The sequence below is a fragment of the Cavia porcellus genome, unplaced genomic scaffold (genome assembly GCF_034190915.1).
Source record: "Cavia porcellus strain 051 isolate PalLab524CR breed Dunkin Hartley unplaced genomic scaffold, mCavPor4.1 scaffold_9, whole genome shotgun sequence".
Lineage (NCBI taxonomy): Eukaryota > Metazoa > Chordata > Mammalia > Rodentia > Caviidae > Cavia > Cavia porcellus.
The window spans coordinates 59,388,439-59,410,165 of NW_026947492.1; the positions used below are offsets into that span (position 1 = coordinate 59,388,439).

A 21,727-nucleotide genomic window follows, 5' to 3' on the forward strand; every position below is an offset into this window, starting at 1 on the left:
TTGCAATTAGGGATGAAGAAGAAGCAGAAAGGGGTAAGTGTTCCAACTTTGGCCTTCCGTCATGTTAGACCACTCCATGATTGTACAGTAATTTCTACTAGGGCACGAACCTTTCAAACACCTTTGTTAAAATAAGCATCCACTGATTTTCATCAGGAGGTTGGAATTGTTTGGAAGCCCATGTCTCAAAGAGCTTCTGTTTTCATTTTTATCTGTCAAAACAGTACCATAAGTACAAAACACACCAGTGTGGAGTAGGAGGGGACAGATGGGAAGTGAGCTTGGAAAAGCAAGAGCACAGAAAGCCTTCTAAAAGTTTTGCTGGGCAGTGAGCAAAGAAGTGGTTAGCAGGTGGAGGAGATGGTGTGCTTGGAGATTTCTAGATGAAAGCTATTGTGGTATGTTCTTGGAGGGGAAAAGGGACACAGGAGAGAGGAAACAAGCTAAAAAAGGTAACTGAGCAGAAGGGACTGTGCCATGCCTGGGCATCACCTGCCAAGTTGTTGGGTTTTTTGGTTTTTTGTTTTTTTGTTTTTTTGCCAAGTTGTTTAGAAGAGCAAAGAAGTGACCCCTGTAGATAAGGCATTAGGAAGGAGGCTGATAAGGGTTGGACTGCTCCTTTTTGTTCTCCTTTTTTTAGCCAGGCCCCGGGGCGTAGACTCAAAAGTTTCTTGTAGGAAATTGGGCCCTGCCTGGGCATGGCCAGAGGTGTCACCAGTGGGCGGGACCAGACAGCATAAGGCCCTATTTTTAATGGGCTCACACAGCCTGCAGCTCAACAGAGCCTTTACAGCCTGAGCTTGGCCAGCATGGTGGAGTTTGTGCCTCTGTTAGTGCCTTGGGAGCGCTGGCTACAAAATCTTGCCGTCCTTTTCTGGCTCTCATGCTATTTGCTCCTGGGTAAGGCTGTCTGGGGAAGGCCGGACCCATGGGCTTCTGGCTGGGGCAGAGTAGCCACACCACGTGCGCACAGTGCATTGATAGTGGCGACCCTCTAGAGGCTGTGCTATGCTGAGAGTCCAGACCCTCAGAGCCAGCTTGGTTCTGCATGAAGCCTTTGATGGTGGGTAGGATCACCTATGACTTTGTACAGACTTGGGATTTCCTGAACTGTGCTTCAGGTTTCTCCTTGGTCTGGGAGGAGACTCTGCTACAGGCTGTGTGTGGGTGAGTGAGCTTCTGGTGATGCTGGGAACTGCTCCTCATGCTGTTGGCACAGGATGGGTTTTCATCTCCCCTCTCAGAAAAGGACAAGCTGGGAGTGGGAGAGGGGAACAAGGAGCAGACTCTGCAGGCCCTTGCTTCCTCGTCTGCAAATAGAGAAATGAAGTTGCCCTCCTGGGCCATTGTGAGTGAGCTGAGCACAGATGCTGCCTCTGCCCAGCATGGATTTGGTGAGGCCCTGGGCTGGCCTCATGCAGGCCACCCCACTGCAGAAGGAAACTTTTTCAAGGTGAATTTGGGACTGTAGATTGAGGAGTAATTGGGGATGTAGCGAAGCCTTCCTTTCCTCTACTGCCACCAGACAGGAGAAAGTGCTACCCCCAGTGCTGGGGTTCAGTTTGTGTAGAAGTTCTACCATCCTGCTTGGTAAGATGTTGACATCCATGCACAAATTGGTCAGTAGCTCTCTCTCAGAACTTCTTCAAAATTTTATAGACGAAGGATTCATCCTTGCAAAGCAGGCCATGTGTGACTCGGCCCTGCTATCTCTACTAACTGATCTAATTGTCCTGCATCCCCATCCTAAGAGATATGAATTATTTTGCTTTCTATTTTATTATACTTTGGTTGCTTTTGTTTTTGTTTTTTGAGACAGGATGTCTTAGCCCAGATTGGCCTTGAACTCAATAATCTTCCTGCCTTAGCCTCCTGGGTGCTGAAATTATAGTTGTGCCCCACCACACTCTTGCCGTCCTATACTGGCTCTTCTGTTGTAGATCTTGGATCTTGTTTCCTTTTCCAGATCTCACACTAGTGAGTCAATGCGATGTTTGCACTTGTGGGTCTGATTTATTTTACTTATGAGCATGGTTTCAAGCAGCACCCATTTTCTTATAAAAGTCTCAAGTTTTCTTTCTTTATGACTACTACTTCATTACATTTTTTTTTAAATATCTTTTCTATCCATTCCTCAGTTGATAAGTATTTAGGTTGTTTCCAAGATTAGCTATTAGAAATTGTGCTGATATAAACATGGGTGCACGTATATCGTGGTAGTATGATGTTTTTAATTCTTTTTTATTTAAAAAGAGAAAAAAACAAAGCAGTAAAAGGGTACAAGTAGTACAGAATTTCAAGAAAAAAATATACAGTAAGAAATCGCTAATTAAGTTGTCATCTTAGAAACAGTTGTCCAAATTACACAATTAAATCATACAAAGTGGACATTTATACAGTGAGATTGCAGCCAGTTCTGTTCAATGATCCAACAAAAACTCAGTAATATAGTTTTCTATCCTACACACTTAAATATACATGCAGTTATATCCTTTAGGCCACTTTCTTTTCCTCTCTTTTTACAACAACAATTACACTTTTTGGATTTTATTACTCCCATAGTTCTTATTACCTTTTTTTGAAGAGAATAAAATCAAATGTGACAAAACAAAACAGAGTCAGAACAGAAGGATGGAAATAGTATATGATGCAAAAATAAAATACCAGGTGATCAAAAATGATTACCATTATGCCTCTTGCTATCTTGAAAAGAGTTGCCCATATCATCAGGTATAATAGAATTGAACAAAACAGTACAGAAAAAGACCAATAAAACCTACACTGGAGACCTTACAGGACTTCAAAAGAAGACAATACTCAAACCATAATGGGCACCATAGTAAATCTTACTGCCTTTAAAGTGGCTGCCTATACCCTCAAACTTACTATCAAACAAAACAGAATATAGTAAAATGAGACAGAACAAGATGGGGAAAGCAATACTGGGGTTCGAATCAGGTTAATAGGAAAACAAAAACGTTACTGTAATATGTCCCACTATTTTTTAATTTAGTTTTCCCTTAATTAAAAAACAAGAAAAAATAAATTAATTTTAAAAAGTGGGAGATTGAGATAAAAGAGGACATAGTAACAGAACAACACAGGTCAGAACTGAACAATTTAAGCATCATTGTGTTTCACCACCAGATAACCTGAAATAATAGTAGTCACCATAGTGTCTCTTTTCTTGAATTATTTGAGTATAACTTCATATACTATAGCATCAAACATATTAAGACAGTGTGAAGCCATTCAAGAGAATGTAAGAATTACAGGGTATTTAGAACCAGCTAACAGAAAACAAACAACAGTTTCTATATTATCTCTTTGCCTACAAAAAATTTTGTTTATACTATCACATATAGTAAAATATAATAAGACACAACATGCTAAAACCCATGGAAACCAACGAATAACAGCTTGATGGAGCTTCAAGGCAAGATGATATTAAATCAGCACTAGCAATTATGATGTCTTGTTTTCTCCAAAATTGCTATTTGTACTATCACAGACAATAAAATCAAACAACCCAGATTAAAACCATTCCAATTAATGAGTGAAAACATTATATGGCTTCAAGCCAGTATGATTGGGAATCATGATTACCACATACTTTTATATATTGTTATCATTTCTTACACTAGGGAAACTATTTGGTATTTACACATGTGAGTTTGCTTTATCTCACTTATGAGTATGGTCTCAAGCTGCATCCATTTATTTATAAATATCTCAATGTGATCATTCTTTATAGCTGAGTAGTACTCCATTGTATAAAAATACCACAACTTTTTATCCACTCCTCAGTTGATGGATACTTAGGCTGTTTCAAAGATCTGGCTATTATAAATTGTGCTGCTATAAACATGGGTGCACATATATCACTGTGGTATGATGCTTTCAGTTCTTCTGGGAATATGCCTAGGAATGGAAGGGGCTTCCAATCCCAGCTTTCTGGAAATCTCCAGACTGACCGCACAATGGTTGCACCAGTTTGCAGGAGAGTTCCTTTTTCCCCCGCAGCCTCTCCAGCATTTGTTGTTGGTGGTTGTCTTGATCCTGACCATTCTTTCAGGAGTGAGATGGAATCTCAGTGTGGTTTTAATTGGCATTTCTCTAATGACTAATGATGATGAACATTTTTTCATGTATTTATTTGCCATTTGTATTTCTTCATCTGAGAATTGTTTATTCATCTCAGATGCTCATTTTTGGATTGGGTCTTTGAATTTTGGGGGTCTGATTTTTTTTTAATTCTTTATATGTTTTAGACAGAAGTCCTTTGTCTGAGGGGCAGCTCACTAAGATTTTTTCCCAGTTTGTGGGTTTTCTTTTCACTATGTTGGAGATTTCTTTTGACATGCAAAAACTTTTTAATAAGAGGTGATCCCAATTATTGACTGTGGGAAGTATTTCCCCTGCGGTTTGAGTCTTGTTCATGAATTCTCTACCTCCCCTATGTCTTCAAGGTTTTTACCCAATTTGTCTTCCAATAGATCTAGTGTTTCTGTTTTAATATTTAGATCTTTGATCCATTTAGATTTTATTTTAGTACATGGTGATAGGCATGAATCTAGTTTTAGTTTACGGCATATGGAGAGCCAGTTTTTCCAAAACCATTTATTAAAGAGACTGTCGTTCTTCCAGTGAACATGTTTGGCCCCTTTATCAAAGATAAGGTGATTGAGTGTGTTTGTAGTTGTGGTTGAATCTCCTAATCTATTCCACTGATCTTCGGCTCTGTTTTGGTTCCAGTACCATGTTGATTTTACTACAGTTGCTTTGTAGTATAACTTCAAGTCAGAGATTGTGATGCCTTCTGCCTTGCCTTTGCTGCTTAGAACTGTCCTTGCTATTCTAGGTCTCTTCTCGCTCCACATGAATTTTAGGAGTGATTTCTCAAGATCTATAAAATATGTTGATGGCATTATTATCAGGATTGCATTGAATCTGTGTAACAGTTTTGGGAGAATGGCCATTTTCACAATATTTATTCTTCCTACCCATGAGCAAGGGATGTGTTTCCATTTTCTGAGATCATCTTAAATTTCATTTTTCAGTGTATTATAATTTTCCCTGGATAGGTCATTCGTGTCTTTCATAAGAGTAATTACTAAATATTTCATTTTTTGGTTGCTCGTGTGAAGGGTGTGGCTTCTCTTATTTCCCTCTCTGAGATTTTGTTGTTAGTGTTTAGGAATGCTATTGATTTTTTGAGTATTGATTTTGTATCCAGCCACATTGCTGAATTTATTTATTATATCTAGGAGTCTTTCAATGGAGCTTTGGGGGTCTTCTATGTAGAGTATCATGTCATCTGCAAATAATAATAACTTAACTTCTTCTTTTCCTATCTTTACACCTTTAATTTCTCTCTCTTGTCTAATTGCTCTGGCTAGTATTTCCAGTACTATATTAAATATGAGCAGTGATAAGGGACATTCTTGTCTTGTGCTTGATTTTAAAGTAAAGGTCTTCAATTTTTGGCCGTTTAGTATGATACTGGCTGTTGGTTTGTCATAGATGGCCTTTATTATGTTGAGGTAAAGACCATGTATTCCAATTCCAATTTTCTGCAATGTTCTTATCATAAATGAATGTTGGACCTTATCAGAAGCTTTTTCTGCATCTATAGAAATGATCATGTGATTCTTACTTTTGGCTCTATTGATACGGTGGATTACATTTATTGATTTACATATGTTGAAACATCCCTGCATGCCTGGGATGAATCCCACTTGGTCATGGTGTATGATCTTCTTGATGATTTGCTGCATCCTATTTGCCAATATTTTATTGAGGATTTTTGCATCTGTGTTCACTAGGGAGATTGGTCTATAGTTCTCTTTTTCAGTTGGTCCTTCTCAGGTTTTGGTACTAGAGTAATATTTGCTTCTAGGAACAAATTAGGAAGGATTGCTTCCCTTTCAATTTCAGTGAAGTGTTTGAGGAGTGTCAGCATTAGGTCTTCTTTGTATTTCTTGTAGAATTCTGCAGTGAATCCGTCTGGACCTGGGCTTTTCTTTGTAGGTAAGGACTTAATTACATTTTCAGCTTCATTAATAGAAATTGAGTTATTCAGCAGTTTTACATCTTCATGACCTAGCTTTGGTATTCCATATGCTTCTAGAAATCTGCCTATTTCCTCTGTGTTATCAAACCTTTGAGAGTAGAGGTCTTCAAAATAGGTGTTGATTATCTTCTGTATGTCTAAAAGGTCTGTAGTGATTTCACCTTTTTCATTCCTTATTGCTTGAATTTGAGCTTTTTCTTCCCTTTTTCTAATAAGGTTGGCTAGGGGCTTATTGATTTTATTTATTCTTTCAAAAAACCAACTCTTTAATTTTTTGGATTGTTTTCTTAGTCTCTATTGCATTGATTTCTGCTCTGATTTTTATAATTTCCTCTCTTCTTTTGGCTTTGGGCTTGACTTGCTCTTCTTTTTCTAGATGTTTGAGGTGTAACATCAGGTTATTTGTTTGTATTCATTCTGTTTTCCTGAGGTGGGAACTCAGTGCAACAAATTTTCCTCTGAGGACAGCTTTCATTGCATCCCACAGATTCCGGTGAGTTGTATTTGTGTTTTCATTTGTTTGTAGGTACTGTTTAATTTCTTCTTTAATTTCCTCTGTGATCCACTGATTACTCAAGAGTGTGTTATTCAGTTTCCATGTATTTGTGGGATTTTTGCGGTATCTTTTATCATTAATTTCTAATTTCAGAGTGCTATGATTCGACAGCATGCAAGGGATAATTTCAACCCTTTTGCGTTTATTTAAATATGTTCTGTGAGTTAATATATGGTCTATTTTAGAGAATGACCCATGTACTGCTGAGAAGAATGTGTGTTCTGTTATTGTTGGGTGAAATGCTCTGTATATGTCTATCAAGTCCATTTATTCACAAGTGTGATTCAGTTCTTTTATTTCTTTGTGATTTTCTGTCTGGTTGATCTGTCCATTGGTGTCAATGGTGCGTTAAAATCTGTTAGAATTGTGTTGCTGTTAATTTGGTTTTTCATTTCTGTTAATACTTGTTTTATATAGCGGGTGCTCTGGTATTTGGTGCATATACATTTAAGATAGTTATCTCTTCCTCTTGAAGTTTTCCCCTAACCAGTATGTAGTGACCTTCTTTATCTCTTCTGATCATTATTGGTTTGAAGTTCGCATTGTCTGCAAACAAAATAGCTACTCCCGCTTTTTTTTTGGGGGGGGGGGTCCCTGTTGCATGAAGTATTGTTTTCCATCCTTTGACTTTTAGTCTGTGAGTTTCCTTTTGGGTTAGATGGGCTTCTTGTAGACAGCATATGGTTGGATTTTATTTCTTGATCCATTCTGCCAGTCTCTGTCTTTTAATTGGTGCATTGAGACCATTTACATTAATGGTTATAACTGTTATATTTTGGTTTAGTTTTGACATGTTATCTTTCTGCTGTTGCATCTTTATCTTTCTGTTCTGTTTAATTGTCTGCTTTGTTTAGTGGTTTTTTTCCTAAATGTATCTAGGCCATCTTTCAGTATTCTTTGTAGGGTTGGCTTGGTGATCATGAAGTTCTTCAGCTGTTCTTTGTCATGGAAGTATCTTATTTCTCCATCAACTTTGAAGGACAGTTTTTCAGGGTACATCAGTCTAGGTTGGAAATCATTTTCTTTTAGGATCTGTAATACTTCACTCCAAGCTCTTCTTGATTTTAATGTTTGTGCTGAGAACTCTGCTATGATTCTGATAGGTTTTCCTTTATAGTTGATCAGTCTTTTCTCTCTGACAGCTTTTAATAATATTCTTTTGTTTGATTTCTGGGATGGAAATTATTATATGTCTGGGTGTAGTTTTATTTTTGTTATGGCTATTTGGAGTTTTATATGATTCATTGATCTTGATATCAGTTTCCAATCTCATGTTTGGGAAATTTTCAGCTATTACTTCTCTAAATATCCTCTTGACATCCTTTATGTTGTCCCCTTCTTTTTCATTTATCCCTATCAACCTTATGTTGTTTCTCTTTGTGTCACCTTGCAGGTGTTGAATTGTTATTTCCTGATTTCTTGTTATTTTTAAAAGATCTTTCCTTTCATGTTCACTGGCTGCAATCTTGTCTTCGAGATCTGAAATTCTATCTTCACTTTCATTGAGGCGGTTTTTTACAACTTTCAATGGAATTTTTGATTTCCTGTATGTCTCTTTGCATCTGCTTTATATATGGTTTGTTTCTTACATTGTTTATCTAGGAATTCTATCTTTTTGTTTAGTTTCTCCAATTTTTTAACTGTGTCTTCTTTAGATATGTTCAGCATCTCCTTCATTTCTTTTATCATTTCTTCTTTTACCTGAGAGATTATTTCTAGTCTGAATTCCTTTAAGACTTCCCAGAGTTGCTTCTTTATTTTAGTTACTATTATTTCAGGTATTTCAGGTATGTGGCCTGTATTTTCTTCTATGTACATGCCTCCTAGGTGTTCTTGGGATGGGCTGGATGTTTGAGATTGCATTTTGGTCTTTCGTTTTGTCATTTTCCTATATTTTCAAGCTTCAGGTGTTGTTCTAAACTTCCCCTCGGCCTCTTGGAAAGTGTCTCTTATGTCCTGGACTCCTGGGACTCTTCTGGTAGTGTAGCTCCCTCCTTGGGCAGCTAAGCCCCCAGATTAAGAGAAAGTTGCCAGGCTCCTCTCAGGTAGACCTAAAGCCTCCTCAAGCTATACAGCTCCCCACTGTGGCAGCAGAGCTTCCCTCCTCAGCAGGGCAGCTCCTTCCTCCAGGCGGTGGCAGTAGTGCTGGAGCTCTCCAGGCCGAAAGAAGGTCCCAGGTAAAGTCGGAGCAGTTTCCCGCAGCTTGGCCCAGTTCCTTCCTTCAGGTGGGGCAGCTGCCGTGTGCCCTCCGGGTGAGAGAGGCAAGGCTGTAATGGGGTCTCGTGGCTCGGCCAGGACCAGGCTCACTGTTCCCTGCAGGAAGCCATGGCACGTCCCCAAGGCGAGAGAAAGGTCCGACAGGCTAGGATGTTTTTAATTCTTCTGGGAAGATTCACAGAAGGGGAATAGCTGGGTTAAATGCAACATGTAATCCTAAATTTTGTTTTGTTTCATTTTGCTTTTGATGCCAGAAATTGAACTCAGCACCTTGTGCTTGCCAGGCAGGCACTATAAAAATCCTAGTTGTCTAGGAAATCTCCACACTGCTTTCCACAGTGGTTGTACCAGTCTACACTCCCACCAACAGTGGGAAAGTGTTCTTTATTCCCCACAGCCCTGTCAGCATTTGTTATTCATTGATTTATTGATGATAACATTCTTTCTGGAATGAGATGGAATTTCATTGTTTTAATTTGCATCTTTTGAATAACCATTGATGTTGAACATTTTTTCATACATCTATTTGCCATTTGTATGTCATCTGGAAAATGTGTATTCATCTCACTCATTTTTTGATTGGGTCTTTGAATATTGGTGGCCTGATTTGTGTGTGTTTATGTGTGTATATGTGTATTTGAGACAGAGTCTTGTTATATACTTGAGCTCACTTTGTAGCCCAGGCTGGTCTTGAACTTGCAATGATCCTCCTGCCTCAGTCTCCTGAGTGCTGGGATTACAGACATGCACCACCCCTCTGCTTACAGGCCTGATTTTTTCAGTTCTTAGTATGTTCTAGGGCATTGTCTGAGGGACCACTGGCCATAAGTTTGGGTTGTCTTTTCACTTTTTTCCCATTCTGCATTGTCTTTTCACTTTGTGGGTGATTTCTTTTGTTGCGCAAAGCTTTTTTTCCCCTTCAAATCCATTTTATTTCAGACTGAAAAAGAAAAATATAGAAGAAGAAGAAAACTAAGACAAAATTTCACAACAGGTCATTCAGGTGGCAAAAACTATTTAATAAAGTGAGATTTCGTTCATTCTTTGTTGTATTTCCCATGCAATCTGGGTTTTGTTCATGGAATCTCTGCCTACACTTATGTCTCCAAGATTTCTACCTATTTTCTCTTCCAGCGGATTTAGTGTTTCTGTTTTAATATTTAGATCTTTGATCCATTCTGACTTTTCTGTAGTGCATTGTGATAGACATGGATCTACTTTTAGTCTCCAGCATGTGGAAAACCAGTTTTTCCAGCAGAGACTACCTTTCTTCCAGTGAACACATTTGGTTTTTTCATTGGAGATAAGGTGGTTTAGTGTGTTTGTATTTGTCTGCATCTTGTATTTTATTCCACTGACCCTCAGGTTTTTGTTTTTTTGTTCTTTTGTTTTTTTTTTTTGTTTGTTTGTTTGTTTGTTTTTTTGCCAATACCATGCTGATTTTATCACAGTAGCTTTGCAATATAATTTCAGGTCAGGGATTGTGATGTCCCCCGACTTGCTTTTGTTGCCCAGATTTGCTTTTGCTATTTTAGGTCACTTTCATTTTCAAATGAAATTTAGAAATGTTCTCTCAGTTTTGTGAGGTATGCTGATGGTGTTTAGATCAAGAGTGCATTAAATCTGTATAACAGTTTTGGGAGTAAAGGTCTTTTCACTATGTTGGTTCTTTCTATCCATGAGCAAGGGACATCTTTCCATTTTCTTTTCTTTCCTTATTTGTGTGTGTGTGTGTGTGTGTGTGTGTGTGTGTGTGTGTGTGTGTGAGTGCACATGCCAGGGATCGAACTCATGACATCGTGTTTGCCAAGCAGGCACTTACACCCCTGAGCTAAACCCCCGGCCTGTCTTTCTATCTTCTAATGGTTTCATCTGTCTCTTTTCCCAGAGTACTGTTGTTTTCAATGTATAGATAGTTTACTTCTTTTGTTAGATTGTTTCCTCAGTATTTCATTTCTTTGGATGCTATTGTAAAGGTCATTAAGTATATTTAATATCAAAAAAGTGAACAAAAGTTAAGCCTCTCTCCCTTCTATCCTTGCTTGCTGGCATTCTATCAGCTTCCTCCAGATCAGCAAGATCCTTCCCTCCCCTGTGCATATGTGAATGTCCTGTTTCATGTACAGGGTAGCATTTCAGTTCCACCCTTCTGAAAATTTCTCTTTGAAAATATTCATTATAAAATATTTAAGACAAACAAACATGTAACCAACACCTAAGCTGCATTGGCTCCTCCCCTGCCCCCAGGAAAAGTCCAGGCCTTTTGAGGATAGAGACTGGGCTAGCACAGCACAAGAGCTGCAGGCTGGAAAGAAGTCTGGGTGCATGGAGGAGGGGCATTGGGGAAGGCAGACTCCCACCTGCCATTTCTCCCTGTTTCCCAAGAGACATCCATTTCTGTGTTGGTGTGGGAAGTCTCTCTCTGCTTCATTATTGAAAGCTTTAGAAATAAGTGCAAACAAGGGCAAACATGGAAGCAGCCACAATGTCCATCAGGGACTAAATAGATAAACAAAAAGTGGTATATACCTACTGTGGAGTATTATTCAGCCTTAAAAGGAAGTTGTGACACTTGCTACAAAGACTAACTGAAAACATGCAGAGTAAAGCAAGACATTCTAAAGAGACAAATGCTCCCGGGGATGGTGGTGCAAGCCTGGAATGCCAGCACTTGGCAGGCTGCGGCAGGAGGATCACCACACGTTGAAGGCCAGTGTGGAACCCTGTCTCAAAAAAATACAAATAATTCATAGTCCCACTTATACTATGTAACAAGGATTGTAGTAACTTATAGGGAGAAAAGAATGGTGGTTTCCAGAGCTAAGAGGAAGAGGGGGAAGAAGAGTTTCTATTTAATGAGGATAAAGTTTCTCTTTGGGAGAACTATAAATGTTCTGGTAGTTGAGAGTGATGATGGTCTCACAAATTGTGAATGTCTTTATTATAACTGAACTGTGTATTTTAAAATGGATAAGATGTTAAATTTATTTCACAAATATTTTACCCGAGTAAAAAATTAAAAAAAAAAAAAAAACTAAATGCCCCAAGCACAACCCTGGAAAGTTTCCTTGAGTACTGGTCCACACTAAATTACCAACACCTGGCACCATGTAGGTGCTCCATGCAGAGCAACTGTTTGTGAGCCCCAACCTACTTCTGCTGATTCTGAACCTGCACTACCATTCAGACCAGCTGAAAAGTTGTTTCTCCCAGGAAGGCTGCCAGGCCGAGTTCTCTACTTCCAAGGGGACCACCAGAAGCTGGCCTTCTTTAGGAATATAAGTATGGGGGCTGGGGGTATGGTCAGTGTTAAAGTACTTCCCTTGCATGCCTGAGACCCACAGTTCAACCCCCAGCATGGGACATGAAGTGGGAAAATGCACGGAGTGAGTGGTGTGGCGAGAGTGATATAATACTCTATTGGCATCAGATTAGGGGTGGTGTCACAGGTCACTTGACCCTGAAATCAAACAGGATTAGCCGTGGCAAAGATCAGAGAGGACTTCCTTGCTATGCCTGGGCCTGACCCTGCTGCTCACACAAGCACCAGCAGGGGCTGACCTTTACCTGCCTTCTTCCTTCACCAAGAAAGGGCACTGGAGCCAAAGGAGAGGAGCTTGGTGGCCTAAGGATTTTGAGTATGTGCATGAGGCCAGAGCTTTGGGTGTGGAAGCAGGAGAAGGACCAAGGGCAGAAGGAAACTGGGCGAGCCATGGGAGTCCAATGCCAACTGAGCCCTGGGGCTGCACTTTGATGCTAAAGAGAAGCCATGGAGGGCTTTAGTAGAAAAGGGAACCCAGCCAGCCTTATCTTTAGTAGGATGAGGCAGAGGGTGAACACAAATGGACTGGGAAGAAAAGGGTCTCTTTTTCCGAGTCCCATAGACAAGAATTAGAAGAGCTAATCCATTCTGTGCCCCCAGTACTGAGCAAGTGGTAAATGCAGACTGCCTGACTGGGAGAGGGACCGAGACAGAGTGACAGCTGGGGTCAGGAATCCAGGTGCAGGTTGGGGGTGGGTGGCATGATTTTGAGACCCACCTGGGCTCAACCCATGCACCAGCGTGGCTCTGGGTTGGCCATGTTCCCTCTCAGCACCCACAACTACTTCATGGCGGAAGGATGGAAATAAAGCTGGGCTTCCTGCTGGAGTCAAGAATAGTACAGGATGGTGCTGCCAGTGCAGGCCTCGCGGCAGAGACATTCTGGTCTGGGGAGTGTCCCTGTACTGTTCACAGACCTGGGATCCCTCATGCTCTGCTTCCCTCTCCAGGCCTGACCTCCCTCGGGGTCTTTGTAGGCCTCCTGTTCACTAGGTTCTGGCTCTTGACTGTGCTGTACGCCTTCTGGTGGTTCCTGGACCGAGACACGCCGTGGCAGGGGAGCGGGCACAGAGAGAGCTACAGGCGCTTTGTCATATGGAATTACATAAGAGACTATTTCCCAATCTCGGTGAGTATTGAGCTACTTTGAGGTGGGGGGACGGGATCCAGAACTCCACATCTTTGTGGAACTAGTGGCCCTGTGTGCAGTGAGCAGAGCACCAGGCTGGGAGATAGGAGCCTGTACTTCCCCCATCATGTGGCTGGGGTGAGTAGGGTCCAGCCTGTCTCTGGCAATGGTTTCCCAACTACTGGAATATAGGGCCAATGAGAGAAATTTTTTGTTCCAGGGATCAAACTCACAATCTCAGGCTTGCCAGGCAGGCACTTATGCCGCTGAACCAAATCTCCCCCAACCAATGAGAGGATTTAAATGAGCTCTGTGGGATGCATCATGTCCAACGCATGAGTTGTGAAAGCACAGTTCCATCGGCAACCCAAGTTTGCATTCATGTGATAAACTGTAGGTTGTAAGAGACCTTTTACACTTCTCAGATGAGGAGGCTGAGACACAGAGAGGAACACAGGTGGGGTCAGGGTCACATAGCAAGTTGTCTGGCAAATATTGAAGTCTCTATTGGCAAAGCTAAGGAAAGAGGTAACAGAGCCATCAGAGTCTTCAGGTTCTGTCCTGTCCCTCTTTCTGGTTCTGTGTGTTCATGGCAAGGCCTTTGCCTTTTCTGAGCCTCAGGCTTCCTTTGGGTCCAGTTTGCAGACATGTCCTCCTACTGTGAGTGTCCTCAGCTCTCTGGCTGTCTGGCCCATCAGACCTCCAGGCCTTGGACTTGAAGGCTGAGCAGACTCTTCCACTGAAACACCAAACCCTGATTTAATCTAGGCAGCAAAAGCTTTGTTGTCCAGAGGGCATAGGATGGGAAGATCCTGGAGACACAAGAGAGCCCAGGCAGGCACGGCTGGCTCTCCTTTGGAAACAGGACAGAGTAAATGGGACCTCTGAAACCAGAAACACACTAGATTCTGATCTCAGGTCTGCCATATAGCACCTGTGTGACTGTGGATGAATTCCAGAGTCTGTCTGAGCCTGTTTTGTCACCTGTAAAATGGAAATGTTGCCAGACACTTCCCGAGTAGCATTTATGCAGTTGAGACAGAGAAGGCAAAGGACTGCCAGTCCTCAGGACACTGGTGCAGTATTATTTCACTGAGTCAGTGGGACTCTGAGGAACCCTGGGCATGGCTATGGTGGGAGGGGTCTCGGGGAGCCTGGTGCCTTCACCTCTGCCTGGCTTCTCCCACCCTGTGCACAAACCCAGCTATTCCTGCCTTTCCAGGAATTAGGCCTCCAGTTGGGGAGAGAGTGGAGGAAGTGGGTTCACAGAGGTTAAACAACTGCCTGAGTCCCAGGCACTTTGCAGCAAAGTCAGGTATCTTGCCGGGCTTCCTTGTGCAGGCCCTAGGCCCTCACAAGGGCTGGCAAGATCTGAGTGCCAGCCGTAGCCCCTACACCCTGGTGAGTGGGACCTCCAGAGCAAAGACCAAGTGGGAGGGGCAGGGTAAGAGAATGGGCTGGCTTAGACTGATTACCCACCCTGGGTTCATGGGTATCATAGGTGTCGAAGGGCAGAAGACCTGCACTAGCTTGGGAGAATCAAGTTGGGGGCTGTTTGCCCACCCCTCAAATGTGCTTTGTCTGCAGGGTCCACTCCTGGTATCTTGTCAGCAAAGATAAGTCAGGGCTTGCTGGACCCCAGGAGCAGCCAGGATGTCTCATGGGCAGAGTCCCCTGTCCCTACCCCTGGACCTGTGAGCATTGAGATCCTGAACTTCCTTCCCTGCTTCACATCTCTCCAGCCTGGGGCTCCTCATTCTTTGTCAGGACTATCAGGCTTTGCCTGAGAAAATATAGCCTTAGTGCAAAAAGACAATTTTTTTGTTGAGGCAGGGTCTCTGTGCAGTTCAGGCTGGCCTTGAACTCACTTGTAGCCCAGGCTGATCTCGAACTTGCAACAATCCTCCTGCGTCAACCTCCCAAGTGCTAGGATTACAGGCATGAGCCACCTCATCTGGCTCAAAAAGACATTTTTATCTGCAGCACTGGCAGAAGGAATGCTGAAGTGGTGGCACTGTCCTTTTTGTTCCTTCCCCAGCCCTTGAAGAAGCTTCTTAACTTCTTCACTGCTGACACTGACAGGGCATTAGTTGATTTTGCAGAAACCAGTTGCACAGTTTTTCAGGTTTGTTCCATACCCTTTGCAACACTTCTGCCAAACATGAGCATTATCACTGAATGACCAGGAGAGGGCCAGAGGCTATTCACCTTAGCTTGGCCCTCCTGAGCTGCACACCTGCAGGGCTGGGCTCTGGCCTGCAGACTCCCTGGCCCAGACTTCCTAGGACACTCTCCCTCCCATCTGTACACCTTTACAGCACAGCCCATGCAGTGCCCTTGGACTCAGCAGGAGGTCAGTGACCTCAGCTCTGTTGAGCTCCCCTTCCACTCCCCATCACTTGCATGCAGTCCTCCCATGATAGTTTCTGAGCTTCCATTGCTTCTCACTGTGACTTTAGGAACTAGCTCCTAAGGATGAAATTCCAAGCGAAATGAGGAAACCGCTACACGAAAGTTACCCATCTGCTTCCTAAAGAGCTAATGGTAGTGTCAGGCTAAGCTCTGAGTGGAGAAAGCTGTTCCTACTCCAGGCCAAAGTGGCCCAAGAGCTGGGAGTCCCTAGCTGCAGAGGTTTCATGGTCCAGCACAAACACTGTATACATGGGCCAAAGCCTTGAGGTGGGGTGGGGGCCAAGTTCTCTGACCAGGTCTGTTACTGAGGGTCAGGAAATGCTGTCCTTAACATGCTAGTCACTGTCACAACCAGATGTGGGGCAGGACAGGAACTGCTCCCCCACCTCCCTGCCCTTGCACCTTCCAGCCCTCCTCCTGGGGGCTCTGTCAGCCTTTTCACCACTGACATTTGGAGCTGGTTGACTCTTTGTTGTGGGGACTGTCTTCAACCCTAGTGTCCGTTCACGCCAAGCAGCACCACCTTCTCCCTGTTCCTACAAGTAAAATTTACCTGCAGATACTATGAAATGTCTCCATCAAGGGGCAGAAGGCAATGAACTTGCCATGATTGACAACCAGTGCTCTAAAGCCCAGGGTCTGGGCCCTAAAGTTCCCATCCTGACTCCTTATCCTTCTTCTATACTTTTTTTTGGCTTTTTGAGACAGAGTCTCGCTGTGCTGTTCAGGCTGGCCTTAAGCTTACTTTGTAGCCCAAGCTGACCCTGAAATCACAAGGATCATCCTGCCATAGCCTACCGAGTGTTGGGATTACAGGAGTGTGCCACCACACCCAGCTCTCATTCTCCTCTACTCATGAGTCCTGACCCCAGTCATTTCTTTTTCTGGACTCCAAATCTTCCAGCACCCCCAAAGGAGTTTTCCTTGGAGCCGAACTTATTTCTTATTGCAACTGCAAACCTCACCTGCCTCTTCTTTCCCCTCACTGTTCCAGTGTCCTGGTCATGAGCCATGTCCCTGTACCAGTGCCCACCGCATAATCCCACTCCCTGCCTACAGCGATGCACACAGGGAGCGGACTGTGTGGGTTACATAAACATGGAGCCTGGTCACCTGGATTCATACCCAGGCTCTGCTATGTGACCTGGAGAAACTTTGCTGTGTGCCTCAGTTCCCTACATCTGTGACCTGGGGTAGTGATATCAACACTCCCCCCCCCCAGGGTGCTGAGGAGGAAGCAAATTGGTGTATTCCAGGTGGCACAGAGTGGGTGCCAGGAATGCCTCCCACCCTGTGCCCCCAATTCTGCAGTACCCTCTGTTGCAGATCATACAGTGGGTTATGTACCATTAAGCAAAATAAAACTAAAGAGGACCCCAAGGTGCAGCTTGATTCAGAATGTGTAGGCCTAGGGGAAAAGGTGCCGTTGAGGGCTGAGGGAATGTGTGTAGGTGTCAGAGGGTGTCTGTTGAATGACTGGATGGCTGTGGCAAAGTGAGAGGGTGGGCAGGCCTGAGAACTTTGATAAAAACTAGAGAAGGCTGAAGGGTGACCCCAGTCCAAAAAGAAGCTACTGCTACAGCCAGAGAAATAATGGAAGCCTTTCCATCCAAACTTTGTCATGCTGAGAGGAGACAGGGAAGGAGCCCAGTCCCTGCATATGTACTCAGGCACTACACAGTCCCATGCCAAGGCCAGCACTAGACCTACTGAATCAGGTGCTACTTGCTGGGCATTTTTAATTTTCCAAGGGACCTAAGGACACAACAGGACCTGCAGCAGCCAGAGGCAGCTATGGAGGCAGCAACCACCTTCTCCCAGCCGGGGCCTGAGGCCTTGAACCTCATATGTTTCACTAGAAAGTTCCAGACCCAACCCTGAGGCCCAGGTAATCTTTTTGATCTGCAGCAAAGGCTTTTGGCTCGTAAGCTTTCTTTGTGCTCACCAAGAGGTCACAAACTCAGATCCTAGTGTCCTGTTTTGCTTAACTCCTTTGTGTACCACTATGCTTAGCAGTAAAATGGGGCTAACACTGTAGCTGGCTCCCTAGAACCGTGATGAGTGATAAACAAGCCAACAACATGGGTGCTCTGTGTGTCCTGAGCACAGCAGGCACTGGAGCATTCTAGTCATGCCAACAGTGTGAGAGGGCACAAGGCACTTGTGGCAAGATGGGGCTGGACAGACAAGGCAGAGGTCTGCATGGCGCTGTTGACTAAGTAGGTACTCATCGAGGAGAAGCCTGAGATGAGAGGGAAAAACTTTGCCCAAAGCCAGTACTAAATCTGTAACACAGCCAGCACCGTGCTGAGACTGTCTGGATAAGAAGCCAGGGCAGTGAGACAGGAGGATGTAGAGTCTAAGGCTCACACAGCACAGCACCTTATCCAGTGCTGTGGATGGCTGAGTCAGGATTGGTGCACAGGGCATGGTTTGGTTCACCAGATTACTGTCCCTGCAGCTGATCAAGACTGCTGAGCTGGACCCCTCCCGGAACTACATTGCCAGCTTCCACCCCCATGGGATCTTGGGGGTTGGAACCTTAGTCAACTTGTGCACTGAGAGCACAGGCTTCTCCTCGCTTTTCCCTGGCATCAAAACCCATCTGATGACGATGAACATTCTTTTCCATTTCCCAGTCTTCCGAGATTGCATCTTGGCCTTGGGTGAGTCTCCCTACCTAGGAAACCTCAAGAAGACGAGGCTGATGGTTTAAGTAGAAGGACATCTTAGGGAGGGGATGCAACAGTTCTACAGTTCTTCCAAAAGCATGTGCAGGAGGCCAGATCCAAAGAACTCCTTGTAGCACTGTGCTGGGAGGACTCTTGCCTGAAGTGGGGCACCATGGTGGAACCCGGACCTCTTACGCTACTGGTGGTTTTCTTCTTGGGCACCCCTAGCCTCACAGTCTTGCTCACTCAATCCACCTTCTTCTCCTGCCAGGGGCAGTCTCTACAGACAAGGAGAGTGCTGCTCACATTTTGACCAGGAAGGGCAATGGGAACCTGCTGGCCATCGTCGTCGGGGGAGCTAAGGAAGCACTGGAGGCCAGGCCTGGATCCTACAGGCTGATACTGAAGAAACGCAAGGGCTTCATCAGGCTTGCCCTGACCCACGGGTACAGGACCTCAGGGGATAGCACTTGGGGTTCAGTTGGAGATTGGCAAGGATTACATTTTGGTAGGAAAAGAGCAAAGACTATCAGAGATTCTAATGTGGCTGGGAGACTCTTGGTCCATCCACAATGAAGATTATATTTTGGTATTTCGTGCCCAAGAAGTGGATGTGTTCCCCAAAACTGATACAAGAGCTGAGACTAACAGGATCTGGAAAAATGGGGTTGAAGCATATGGCAAAAATGTTACCCTGCCTTGGAGTGGAGCATATTTGAGAAATGTGAGCCAGCTAGTATGGGAGAGATTTTTCTAGGAGCAAAATTCAGGTGTTTTATCCAAGGGAGTACTGTCTATAGCACTCTGGGGTACTGTCATGATGCAAGTAGGAAGTTGCAGGCCTGAGAGGACACACCAGTTCAGAGAGGGGGTTGTGGCAGGTCTGGGAGCTGATCCAGGCCCCCTGGTTCCATCCCAGGCTTCTGTCCTGTACTCCAGTCCTGGTCACTGAGTTCCTGTAAGAAGCTTGATGATCTTGTAGTTTATGGCACCTTTTATTTCCCCTGTATGTAGAGCAGCCCTGGTGCCAGCCTTCTGCTTTGGGGAGAATGACCTATTTCATCAGGTTCAGAACTCTTCTGGCTCCTGGTTGCGCCGTGTCCAGAATTGGCTGCAGAAGATCATGGGCATCTCCCTCCCACTTTTCTATGGCCGTGGTATCTTCTGGTACAGCTTTGGGTGGATGCCTCACCGTCACCCTGTCACCACCATAGGTAAGCAAAGACCAAGGCCAGTAGGTCCGGGACACAGGGAGAGGACACTGTGCTATGTGCTGCAAGGGGACATGGAGATGGGATAGATACAATCCTACCCTCTCGGGGATCACGGTTTAGACTGGGCAACACACACACACACACACACACACACACACACACTAGCACATGCACACAGCAGAAAACTCTAAATAAGGAAGGCTATGGTAACAACTGTAACAGACAGCAAGAACCATACTCACTACTGATTGCTGAGCCCCTACCATGGGACAGGGACCACACCTCCTGGCCTAGGTGCAGCAGCTCAGTTTCTTCTAACAATCTTTGAAGCAGGGAATTCATCCCTTGAAGCAAGATTTCAGTCATTATTATTCTATTTATAATTCACAATTATTTCATTGATGGTGAACTGAGGCTCAGAGAATTATGTGCCTAACAAAAGATCATACTCCCTTTGAATAACAAACTTCATGTTTGAATCAGGATCTAACTTCCTATTATGCCAAAGAAGGAAGATTTAAATCTCAACTAGTGGACCTAATGAGGCAAATTTGAAGGAACCAGATACCAGGAATGCATTGTAACCATATCATCACTGTGTGCAAAGTAGAAATTCATAGTTTCTGAATTAAAGCCTGAGGTGCTGAGTGAACTTCCTGTGCTGAGTGAACCTGAGCTTAAATGCATAAAGTTATTGCCATCTTTTTCACTAACTGGGCTCCTCCTTTGGTGTCTTCTTGGATTCCAACTAAGGTTCTCTGACAAATTTTTCAGACAAAAGGTCCATTTGCCTCACCTCCACCCATGCATTTATTTGTTAGTTGATCCCAGATTAGGGAATCCTCTACATCATGATGTTCCCTGAATCATCTGACCAAACCTCCATGAATTTTAATCCTGCTGCTGCCTTCAGTCATGTTTCCAAGAAAGAACTGGGGAGCTGCCTTCCTAGCCAGGCAGACACACAGAAAGGTTAGGCCTTTCTGACTGCCCAGTGTGATGGGAGGGGGTCTGCAGGTCAGGATGCAGGGCAGTAGGTGAACAAGAGCCAATCTGGGCTTTGAGCCTCCCAAAACCTAGAAATACAGAGACTGCAAAGGGTGGACCCCCAGAATCAGACAACCTGGAGGCCAGGAGAATACCTACAGGATTAAAATCTGCTATAGCTTATTGCTTATGTGAACTGAAACTGGGCACTAATCTTCTTTGACACTCATTGCCTCACCAGGCAAGCAGGAATAGTGACAGGTTTTGTTCCCATAGGATTTTAGGAGAGAACACACGTTAAGCACAAACCATACTGCCTGACACACTGAAAGCTGGACATTGATAAATCAGTCAGAAACTCAGGGTTGCCCCGCTACCTCAGGATCTATCACCTGAATTTAGGGTGGGAAGGGATAGCAGTAAGAGCACTTTCCTGCCAAATGGCCTGCTCTAAGGGCTCCTGTGACCCCTGTGGTTCCCACTCTGGACCCCTGCCCACCTCTGTTCCTTGCAGTGGGGAAGCCCATTGAGGTACAGAAGATCCTGCAGCCTACAGAAGAGGAGGTGAACCAGTTACACCAGCACTACATGGAGGAGCTGTGCAGCCTCTTTGAGGCCCACAAACTCAAGTTCAACATTCCTGCTGAGCAACACTTGGAGTTCTGCTGAGCGCTTCCAGCCAGAGGAAGGATTACCACAAGGTCAGGGCCAGCTGTTCAGTGCCCAGGAGGTGGAGCACAGACTTCTGCCAATCCAACCACATCTGTAGGCATGAAGGAGAAGACCAGACTTTGCCAGCTCTGGTTTGCAGCCTTGCACCAAAGGGGACTGCAAGTTTCCCCCAGTGCAGTGTGAAAGGCTTGAGAAGGGATGATTTGTGAGACCTCCATCCTCTGTTGTCATGTCACTCCAAGAGTATAAAAAGTATAAAAGCAGAAGAAGAGAGCAATGACGTTTTTCTTCTTCTACCTCTAAATGATAACACAAAGGAAACCACCAGCCAGTCCTTTCCCCTTGATGCCCCCTCATCCTGTACCCTGATGTCCCTTGCTCCTCAGATTGGAAAGTGAGGGAGCGTCCAGTAAGTCCTGCACTCACCCTGAACACCTTTGTGTTTCTGGGTCCTCTGAGCTCTGAAGGGGATG

General features: G+C 44.1%; 1 protein-coding gene across 1 annotated transcript; it reads left to right on the forward strand.

The window, feature by feature from the left end:
- The first annotated feature begins 809 nt into the window (after positions 1–809).
- Positions 810–21,606, forward strand: LOC100731254 (2-acylglycerol O-acyltransferase 2-like). Its single transcript, XM_063255659.1, has 6 exons — positions 810–900; positions 13,119–13,297; positions 18,171–18,375; positions 18,653–18,827; positions 19,396–19,595; positions 21,097–21,606. The coding sequence occupies exons 1-6, from the start codon at positions 810–812 to the stop codon at positions 21,249–21,251; spliced, it is 1,005 nt and encodes a 334-aa protein (XP_063111729.1). The 3' UTR covers positions 21,252–21,606.
- The last annotated feature ends 121 nt before the right edge of the window (positions 21,607–21,727 follow it).

Excerpts from the sequence above, each read along its gene's own strand:
- LOC100731254 (XM_063255659.1), top strand. The coding sequence starts at position 810 with ATGGTGGAGTTTGTGCCTCTGTTAGTGCCTTGGGAGCGCTGGCTACAA. Across the intron at positions 18,828-19,395 it reads AGGCTTGCCCTGACCCACGG|AGCAGCCCTGGTGCCAGCCT; the intron begins GTACAGGACCTC and ends CCCTGTATGTAG. Across the intron at positions 19,596-21,096 it reads TCACCCTGTCACCACCATAG|TGGGGAAGCCCATTGAGGTA; the intron begins GTAAGCAAAGAC and ends TGTTCCTTGCAG.